Genomic DNA, 11188 nt, shown 5'->3' with positions numbered 1-11188 from the left:
GGAGAAATCCTTTGACAGGAACTCAGACCCTCTGTCTGTCATGATTTGTTTGATTTGGGTGTTGTTTTGGGTCTCTACCCTTTTGTAGAACTCTTTGAATTTTTGGAAAGCCTCATCCTTTCGTTTTAGAGTATAGATGAAGCCATAACGACTATAATCATCTACGATGGTGAGGAAGTATCTTTTCTTGTATTTGATGGATGGCCTTAGGGGCCCCACCAGATCCATGTGGACTAAATTGAATACCTGTTTGGCGGCGTGTGTGGATTTCTTAGGTCTGGGCTTGACCTTTAACTTAGAACATTTGCTTGAGCACTCGAGGTAATTTTCACAACTCTTTATTTTGATGCCCTCGGTACAGTTGGCCATTTTTTGGACTACGGGGAAACTGGCGTGCCCTAGTTTCCGGTGTAGTAGGTGAGCACAGTCCTCGTGCATGAGCTTGCCTATCAATGGCCTTCTCTGGGTGTGTTTGGTGGTGTGTGTTTCATGTGATATGTTCTCCTCGCTCTCCGTCTCTCCCTCATTCACCTGTTCTTCTTCAGCTTTGTCCTGGTTAGTGTCTTTCGTGCATTCTGAGTTGGTGTATATGCTGGGTGTGCTACTCTCATAGAATGTTATGTATGGTAGCCCTTGTTTGACTGTCACTCTCCTTACATCCTCTCTACCCTTGCTAACGTGAGCCTTCCCTTCTGCGAAGGTTACCTTAATCCCTGATTCTTCACTGAGTTTTAATGCGGCTAATATGTTGTGGGGTATCTCCGGGACCAGTAGTACCCCCTCTATTTTTCCTATGCCTGGTAGCGTAACCACCCCCTTGCCTGTTACCTTAACCTCACTTTGGTTTGCAACCTTGATTGAAAAGTTCTCCTCTGTGAATGAGGAGAGCAGCTTTTGGTTAAAGGTTGTATGGTTGGAGGCCCCAGAGTCCAGAAGCCAAGAGTTGGCCTCCCTACCCTGACATGAAGTGTGAGTGCGCTCCCCTATCCCATATAATGATCCTGTTCTGCTGTCACGTGAGCTATCTCTGTTTCCCCTCCTGTCTCTGGGGTTGGGTGAGTCTCTGCGTCTGTATCTCTCCTCAGAAGTGTGTCTCTCTGTCTGTCTGAACCTATGTTCTGGTCTGCTCCTCTCTCTGTAGTTCTTGGGGCAGTCTCTCTTGAGATGTCCCCTTGACCCGCAGCTATAGCACTCTGTTGCGCTATGCTGTCTGTCTTGGAAGGCTACTTTCTTTTCGTGTTTATGTTCCCTGGAGGAGCCAGAGCGGCTCCTTTTCAAATTGTCTTCAGCGATCAGTTTGTTGGACAGCTTCTCAATGGACAGTAGGCTTAGACTAACGGTGTCTAAGTGTGCTAAGAAACTGTCCCATGAGTGATCTAAAGAGTTAATTATTACACTCTTCATGATCTGATCTGATATGACCTCCCCCCTAAGGTGAAGTTCTGCCCTGGTAGCGTTTAGGGACACCAGGTGCTCACTTATGGGGGTCCCTGGTTTGACTCTAGCAGAGAAGAAATCTTTGGAAATCTGGGTGGTGGTTGCCACACTTTCACTGTGAAATAACCCAAACATTTTTGTATGATTTCCGACACAGTGAGATTGTGACCAATGCTGTGGTAAATTGTGGGAGATATGCTAGAAATTAAAAGGTAAAATGCCCTATGGTGCACACAGTCCAACTCTAAAGTCCATGGTCTCTCTGGGGGTCATTAATAAAATGTGACATGTTTTCTTTTAGGAACACCACCTGAAGCTGCTGTGACCACTCTAGGATATTGCCCACATCCATCCTCAACTTTGGAAAGTCACTTGGTAAGTTCCCAGCATTATTTGCAAAATTACTTACTGCAGGCTGCTGTCCATGGTTCTTTATGTGTCTATAACAGCAATACGGCATGGGAACGCTTGCCGGTAGTTTAAAAGTCCCTCTCTGCAGTTTTTTTCTTTTTTCTTCCTCTAGGCGAAACAGCGCATGCGCGAAGTCCATTTCTGCTCTGCCGTCGTCGTGGAAGGACCTGTTCATCGCAGCTCCGGCGTAGAGGTCTCTATCAGTCGGGTAGGCCTCGGCTTCAGTCTGGGGGGTCCAGGTGCGCTCTGGAAGGTGTTGGCTTGCAGCGGCTTCTTCGGGGTGAAGATCCTGACGGCGTTGGAGTCTCGGTGATGAAAGTAAGTAGCTGCCCCAATCCCTGCGTTCTGGGGTGCGCGGCCTGGGCGATCGGTGGCGCGGCATCCTTGGGGTGCGCAGGGGGGTTGGTATGCTGGCGTGGGCATCCTCGACCCTCGAGTGGGTGTTCCGGTGCCCCTCCCCTCGTTTTCCCTTTCGCTTGGGCCCTTCCGGTTCCCCTCTAGAGACTTTGAGGCCTGGGCCGAAGGCGGCGGCAAGGGTCTTCATGGCCTTGTCAACTTGCCGCTCGGTTGGGGTGTATCCGTGGTCCGAATTGGACTCTGCCCCTTCACCCCAGTTGCTTTCATCGCCGCTTAGGGTCGGGCATTTTTCGCGCGCCGGCCATTTTAAATTCCGGCTTCCGATTGGGTGGGGGTTGGCCATCTTGTCCGACCATGTGGTCAAAGATGGCCACCGTTTTGAATTTTGAGCAGGGCTGTGGGGCTCGGTGACTGCCGTGGGGTCGTTTTGGGGTGATCCACTCACCGAGTCCAGCTCTTCGAGCTCCAGATCTGAGTCTTCCTCGCTCCTTGCCACCTCGCGGTCCATTATGAAGATTCACAGGTCCGTGAGGAGGTTCTTGTCACTGGCTCGCTCCTTTAGCAGTCGTAGGACGTCGAGCCGCAGTCTTTCTTCCTCTCAGTCACCAGGGTCTGTTATTTTTCCTTTCTTGGTCTCCCCTCTTTCCTCCGTTGCGGTGGCTTTGGGGTCTGTCGTGGTTTCTGCCTTCCCTGGCGATCCAGCTGGGTTGCCATCCCGTTGTTTCGGAGAAGTCGCCATCTCGTAGGCAGTGATGGGTCCTCGTTGTGGGTTTGGAGGTTATTGGGCCATCAAACCATCCTCTGCTACCATATTTGTTACAGGATCCATGGATCAGGCCCAATAACAGACATGAGTCAATTGATTGATCAAGTCTCTTTTATTTACAGGTTCATCATTACATCACATACTGCATCTGGAAGTGGGGAATGGGGAAGAGTGTGTCTACTTTTTATACCTGTGGGCGGAGACTCAGGTAAGGAGTGGTCTGTGGGTGGAGCTGACCAAGTGGGTGTTGATGTTAACCCCTGCACTATTGTGTCTCTGTTGACCCCTGGCATGAGTAAGGCATTTATATTTGACAGTACCAACATGCCTACCATCCCTGTCCTACTGTCCCCATTTATTCGTATCCTTATCCTGCATTCATAATCATGTTTATACTTATATCTGTTATCTTACATGTTTGACAAATAATAATAAATAAAATAAAATAAATGTCACTTATGAGTGAATGGAGCAATCTTTTTTTGAGCAGGGAAGTCCAAACGAACAAAAGTAGGAAATATTGAACTGATACTCAAAGAAAAGAAAAATTGTGGTTGCTGGGTGTGACTTTCACAATTTCCATGGCTCTGTTTCAGTAGGTTGTGTATTCTTCAGGGTATCCTTATCTTCCTGTATATTGTCACATGAGGACACTTGAATGTCTTCTCTGAAACTTTCTATTTTATTTTTTTTTTGGTTTTAAAAACAAACTTTATTAGATTTAAAAAAAAAACATAAAATTGTATAAAACATTCACAACCTAATATACAATCAACAATATCAACAAACAACAAATAAGGTATATATAATGTATATAAGTACACATATATACAAGAACTTATTTTCCCTTTTTTTCCCTTAATGACGGTGTATAATTATTACTTTAAATTTCTTACTAAGTTTTGACTTTATCTTCTTTTCCATTGGTTTATCCACTCATACCAACTATCCCATATCTTAAAATACTGAGAGTCTTCCTTATCTTTCAATTTCAATGTTAGTCTATCCATTTCTGCACATGTGTAAATTTTTTGAATTATTTGCTGCTCCGTTGGCAATTGATCTGTTTTCCAGACTTGTGCTAGAGCTAACCCAGCTGCTGTAATTATATGTAATATTAGGTACTTTTTTTCCTTTCTAATGTTTTGTTTAAGCATTCCTAACAAAAAAAATTCTGGTTCTAGCTCAATATCCTCTGCAATTATTTCTGATATGCAACTTTTTATTTTTATCCAATATTTTTTAATTTTTGGGCAAAGCCATCAGACATGAAAGAAGGTTCCCTGTGCTTGCTTGCATTTCCAACACGTTGGATTAAGGTTTGCATACATCCTCGCCAATCTCGCAGGGACTAGATACCATCTGTACCACATCTTGTAGTGGTTCTCCTTATATGCTACGGATTTTGTTATTCTATAGTTGGTTTCCCATACTCTTTCCCATTCTTCTAATTGTATATTTTTGCCAATGTTCCTTGCCCAAGCTATCATTTGTCCTTTAACTAAATTTTCTGCTAGGTCAAATTCTAATAAGTATTTGTATATCTTTGAAATCAAATTTCCATCCTTAGTTCCTAATAATTTGTCTAGTCGGTTGGGATTTATGTCGATTCCTCCTTCCTCATTGTCTTTATTGTATCTAGTTTGTATATGTAGGTAGGGCCGCCAATCTATTTCTATGCCTTGTTCCCTGAGTTCCTGCTGTGTTTTTAATCTTCCTTGGAGGTCCAGTAATTCTTTGTATCTTATTAATTTATGGGGGTCTAGTGTGTTGGGGTGCATGAAACTTTCTCTGAAACTTTCATTGCTACCTCAGTAAATTATAGTCTGCAACTTATTTCCTGAGTGCTGGTTCTTTTGTTGTTGGTTGTCCCAAAAGTGATTTTTCAAAAGGCAACTGGACTTTCTTTGCTTTTGCTCAAAGACATTTTACTTCTCATCCAAGAAGCTTCTTCAATTCTTGGTCAGAGTCAGAACCAAAGAAGCTTTTTAGGTGAGAAGCAAAATGGCTTCAAGGACATTTAGCTTTTTAAAAATTAATTCCTATATTTTGTTTTATTGTTGTAAACTGACTAGAGTCACTGTGAGCAAGTAGGTGGCTATATAAATTTTCTACATAAATAAATAAGTAAAATGCAAACATTGAACATGATTTGATTCAATATCTCTAATCTTCTAACAAAGCAACTGAATTTTCAATGTCTTTCAATCTTTGGGTGTTGAAAGAAGGAAGGTGTTTAATTAAAGTATCTTGGAGAATGATTGCAAATGCAGCAGCATGAGCATTTCTTTTGCAATTGGCAACTACAATAAATCTTAGTTGTCAGGATCATCCTCCATCAATCCTCTGTTGTCAGAATTAAGGACTTCTATATGTCTCCTATGGACAGCAAACAATCCTTGTCTCTTTTTTTTCGTGAGCAATTTCTCAAAGCCAGAAATATTACACCAAGTGTTTTTTTTGTTTTTTTTTAAATTTGATTTATATGCCGCCCTTCTCCGGAGACTCAGGGCGGCTTACAATGCGTTAAGCAATAGCCTTCATTCTTTTGTATATTTTATACAAAGTCAGCTTATTGCCCCCACAAACTGGGTCCTCATTTCACCTACCTTAGAAAGGATGGAAGGCTGAGTCAACCTTGAGCCTTGGAGAGATTCGAACCAGCAGAAATTGCAGGCAGCTGTGTTAATAACAGGGTGCACTAAACCACTGTACTATCAAGGCTCTTTTTTGTTAATTCCTCTTTATCAGTTGCTCCCTGTGGTTTAGCTCAGGCCGTACAACAATGATGTAGCACTTTGGCAAGAATATGCATCCCAGTAATGCAGCGCTGGAGGACAAAATGGAGAAGACCTCCACAGCTAACATGGCTTTGCCTTTTGTGCTCAGATAGGCTGGAAAGAAGGAGATCCACACACTGCAAAAGGCCAACATGCTGAAGGTGATGAATTTGGCTTCATTAAAGCTGTCTGGTAATTTACGGGCAAGAAAAGCTACAATAAAACTGGCGATGGCCAAGATACCCATGTAGCCCAAGACACAGTAGAAGAAGAAAGCTGAACCCTCATTGCACTGTAAAATCATTTCTTGGAGCCCTGAGTGCATGTCCAACTCAGGGAATGGGGGAGATGCTGACAGCCAAAGAATACAAATACATACTTGTGATAGAGAGCATGAAAGGACAACAGCAAAAGCCAATCTTTTCCCCACCCACTTCCTCATCTGAGAACCCGGTTTCGTGGCCATGAAAGCCACAACCACGGTGATGGTTTTAGCCAGAACACTAGAAATAGCCACTGAGAAGGTGATGCCAAAAGTTGGTTGTCGGAGAAGGCAGGTCACCTTGGTAGGTTGGCTGAGGAAGAGCAAAGAGGAGAGAAAACAGATCAGAAGAGAGACAAGGAGGGTGTAGGTGAGGGACCGGTTGTTGGCTTTCACAATGGGAGTATCCCTGTGCTTAATAAATGTTCCAAGTACCCAAGATGTCAAGAAGAAGAAACAAAGAACTGCTGAGGATAAACCAATTCCTAAGGTTTCTTCCAAAGTGAGAAAGACCAGCAGTTTCAGGATACATCCTTTTTTTTCTTTATTTGGATAATGATCTTCTGAACATTGAAAACAGTCCTCCATATCTGAAAGAAAAGCCAAGGCATGTTTTTATACATTCCATATTTTTGAAAATAATATTCTTTATGAGTACCAACAATTATCCCGCTCAAGTTTTTTTCCTATTTACTACCAGTTGGATTATGTTTCTATGGAAATGAAGTTTTTCCATCATTGAATAAGCTGGGACTACCATAACAGAAGTACAATGGAAAGGGCAATTATTCACTGAAATACAGTCCTGTCTAATAAATCTTCCAAATTTTAAAATTTTGACCAATTTGACATTTCCCATTTTTCCAAAACACAAAGAAGAAATCTGTAGGGGTGGATATAAGAGCTCAGCTCTCATGGGCATTGTGATTCACAGGTATAGAAATGAATACTCACCTTGAAAAATTCAAAAAACTACTTGCTACACTAAAACAGTGTATTACAATTTGCTTCTATTGAGGACTTGCTGGAATGTCTAACCTACCCTTTTGATTTGAAATCTTCCCTTCAGGACACAGGACACAGTCGTAGCAACAGAATTGCTTTCCTTCCAACCCTTTCTTCCAGTATCCAGGGGAGCAATGGTCATTACACAGAGAAATTGGAAGAACCTGGTGATAAACATAAAAGGTTTCTGCAAAGAGGATTTTTAAGCAGTTTGTACTGCTAATTTGTTAATATTTGAATTCTCAAAGGGTTAGTCCAGGTGTTTTTATAAGGTAAAGGTTTCCCTGTCCAGTTGTTTTCAGCTCTAGGGCACAGTGCTCACAGTATTTCTTGGCCGAGGGAGTCAGAATTGTCTGAAGATATATTAAGTGGTGGGATTCAAGTAATTTAACAACCGGTTCTCTGCCCTAATGATTTCTTCCAACAACCAATTTGCCAAATTGCTCAGAAAGTTAACAACCGGTTCTCCCAGCACTGGAAATATTCCATGGTCATATGGCCAGCATGGCTATACGCCAAAGGCACAAGGAACATTGCTACCTTCCCACCAAAATTGTACCTATGACTCTACTTATATTTCCATCCTTTTGAATTCCTAGGTGGGAAGGAGCTGAGGCAGGAAGGGGAGCTCACACTATTGCGTGGTGCTCAGGTCTCAAACCTTGGCTGTCGGCTTTCCTGCTGACAAGCTCAGTGTCTTTCAGCACTGAGCCATCACATATTTATACTATCCATTAAAATGCTGACATTATAAGGATGAGCAAAGGGCATGTTTGGAGAATGTCAGGGTGAATAAAGAAATATATGTGATTACAATATTATGGAAATAATGTGACTCCTGCATTTCAAAGGGAAATGCAACCTAAATGTGAATACCTTTCTTTTAAATTGTAATGTCATTTTGTCAATTTGATGAAAGCTTGATCACTGACAATAGTTGTACAGATGCCATTTCAAAAATCACAGATTAGATTTCTAAAGAGACTGTGTTTAATATTGGATCATAATGGATCGAGGAATAGTTGATTAAATGAGTCCACACCTGGTTAAAAGCTGGGTGCCACACAATCAGCTCTTCATCAATGATTAATTCCTTCACATTGGGAATATGAGGATCCATCCTTCCAACTCTAATTCTCTGAAAAGATCTATTTGGAAAAGTGATCAAGTTGGTGATGTCGAATCCACCTGTTGCTTCCCCTTTCTGGTTCAGGAACACTCTCTCCGCAGCTGAATTGTTAAAAGAAATGCCTTGAAGAAATGAATGGAGCTACGAGAGAGAGAGAGAGAGAGAGAGAGAGAGAGAGAGAGAGAGAGAGAGAGAGAGAGAGAGAGAGAGAGAGAGAGAGAGAGAGAGAGAGAGATGGAAGGATGATAATGAAAAAGTGGCCAGTATATTTAACTTTCACTTACTCATTCAAATAAGTACACTTAGAATATAGATACGTATTCATATCAAATAAGTACACATAGAATATAGACAATCTATATTTCAGAGAAAGACACAGGTCTGTTCGAGTATTAATTTAATGTTACTTCCAAGGGAAAAAAATGAAACAACAGCATTTAACAAATCAAAATCAAAACAAGGGATTGACATTACACAACTTGATTCAGATATGATTTATATTCACTATTTAAACAACTAAACAATCAAATTTGGACCATATCTAAACTCATCCTACATTTTTTGTTCTTTGTTAGTAGAAACGTATTTAACATCATGAGTCCTGACAAATTTCCTTTAGTCAGATTTTATCATCTGAGACTTAATTCTTTTGAGAGAGAGGGGAGAGAGATTGTGAGTATATATATATATATATATATATGTATTTGTAGGTCTTTGGATATTCGGGTTTTCTCCTGCATAAAATTGGAACTGTCTTGGCAACGCTTCGATGAGGTCTCATTCGTCATCTTCAGGCTGGTGTTTTCAGCTTCGTGCTCCTAGAAGCACGGGAAAAGACCCGAATACACCAAGCCTTGCATACCTGTACCCATGAAAATCTACGTAAACAAATATATATATGTGTGTGTGAGTGTGTGTGTGTGTATTCTTAAAAACAGAGTTTTTAAAGGGTGGAGGACACAGGTGAAAAGGACTGACATTTGGTCCATTCCTCTTGAACATTTATAGAGAGATAATGCTCTGCATCCCAACTCTGAAAGGTTCGTGATTCAAGGAGAAGTAGATTAGAGAACTGGTTGAGGATAAATTTGGATAGCAATAGCACTTAGGCTTATATACTGCTTCACAGTGTTTTGCAACCCTCTCTGAGTGATTTACAGAGTCAAGCATTTGCTCCCAACAATCTGGCTCCTCATTTTACCAACCACAGAAGGATGGAAGATTGAGTCAAACCTTGAGTCAGTGGGCATCAAACTGCAAACCACTGATAACCTGCAGCCAGTACAAGGAGCCTGCAGTACTGCTTTCTAACCACTGCGCCCTCATGGCTCTGGTGAGTATTATTTAAAAGCTAATAAGAAAAGTGAAATGTCTACATTTCATAAATATATTTTTTTTTTAAATTTAAATTCTTTAAATTCTCCGGAGACCCAGGGCGGCTTACAATGTGCTAAGCAATAGCCTTCATACTTTTGTATATTTATACAAAGTCATCTTATTGCCCCCACAAATGGGGGTCCTCATTTAACCTACCTTAGAAAGGATGGAAGGCTGAGTCAACCTTGAGCCTGGTGAGATTCGAACCTGCAGTAAATGCAGGCAGCTGTGTTAATAACAGGGTGCATTAAACCACTGTACTACCAAGGCTCATTTTGGGAGCACAATAAAAGAAAGACTGCCTTTGGACACAATACAGTCGAATTCTTCTTGGAACCAGGTTGGATAAATTTACAAGACAGGCCAATTCTATGTGGAAGTTAAAAGTTATATATACAATGAAAATTGATGCATACAGTAAATCCCACTGACTATCCTGAAATTAATAAACATACAGTTTATGTTCATCCACTTATTTTATAAAACTAATGACTTTGTTGCCTCAGTTTCTCTATTGAGTTGCAGCCATAGACCAGGGTAAATAAAATATATTAGATTGTGGATGATTGTGGATAATCATTGAGATACACGATAGGTGTGGCATGGAAAGATTACCTGCCAAGGCATCAGATTTGGAAATTCAACCCTTTGAATCTCTCTTGGTTGGGATTTTGATCTCACTGCCTCATGCAAGGAATGTGCCACTGCATAAACAGCATTGTAGATACTGTAGGTTTGGCCAGTCATCTGAAATTCAAACAGAGGTGCAGGTAGATTCTCCAAATTCTCTTCTCCAGTACAGGTTTCATTCATCATTGAAGATAATTCTGTATTTGAAAATGAACAATCGAACAATTGTTCCCAAACATCTTGAAGAAATTGATCTATCTGGGTTGAAGGTTTGATGACTTGAAGAAATTCTTTAAAGCCTTGAATGTCTCTTGAATGCACAGCAAAGGAAAGAGCCCCCTGGAACATCTGGAGATCCCAGCTCCTTTGAGCTCCCATCAGGATGAAATCGATAGGATTCATCAGGATCCAAACCTTCCTAAATGATGCACTCTCTTTATTTTCAGGATCACGTAGAAACATGATGCTTCTGAGCCACGCTATTGTGAATGAATCTCCATAGACAAGAAAAACATTTGCTTTCTGATCTATCAGTCTATCAGAAATAATTGAGACTGAATTACTCAATTTGGACAAGTTTTCCAAGTCGAGATATTGGGGAATTTTTTCTGTGAAAGCTAAACAGACCCCGTTCTGTGAAAGCAATGGCTGCAGTTTCTTCAAAAAATGTCCTTCCTTATTTTCAAAAGCAAAGAGTCCAATCCATGTCCATCCAAAATGGAGAAGAAGTTGTATAAGTCCAGTGTACTGATGCTCCTCTTTTGGGACCATGCAATAAAGTGGAAATAATTTAGTAATCTGAAAGTCTTCTTGGGCAAAGGAACCATAAGTCAACTTAACAAACAAAAAAGAGAAATTGGTTATTTATGAAAATCATGGGAAAAATATGAAGACTGCTTGTTAGAAATTTAATGAAGGTCTCCCTACATTGAACATTTGTCCAATTCTATGTAGATGATGAAACCCCATGATGAAATATTTTCACATCTAAAATTTAACTAGATTACAACCATACTGTTTCCTAATACAGAGTT

The 11188-nt window shown here is 40.9% G+C and overlaps 1 protein-coding gene across 1 annotated transcript; it reads right to left on the bottom strand.

Annotated features, from left to right (window-relative positions):
- Nucleotides 1–5704: 5704 nt before the first annotated feature.
- LOC139324830 (vomeronasal type-2 receptor 26-like) lies at nucleotides 5705–10925 on the bottom strand. The gene is made up of 4 exons (XM_070954581.1): nucleotides 10140–10925; nucleotides 8061–8288; nucleotides 7056–7182; nucleotides 5705–6603 (listed from the first exon to the last, which is right to left on the bottom strand). The coding sequence occupies exons 1-4, from the start codon at nucleotides 10923–10925 to the stop codon at nucleotides 5705–5707; spliced, it is 2040 nt and encodes a 679-aa protein (XP_070810682.1).
- Between the last annotated feature and the right edge of the window lie 263 nt (nucleotides 10926–11188).

Source organism: Pituophis catenifer, unplaced genomic scaffold, assembly GCF_029215685.1.
Source record: "Pituophis catenifer annectens isolate HBS135680 unplaced genomic scaffold, rPitCat1.0.hap2 SCAF_15, whole genome shotgun sequence".
Lineage (NCBI taxonomy): Eukaryota > Metazoa > Chordata > Lepidosauria > Squamata > Colubridae > Pituophis > Pituophis catenifer.
Note: the sequence above shows the minus strand (reverse complement) of the source record. Positions and strands in the feature narration are given on the sequence as shown.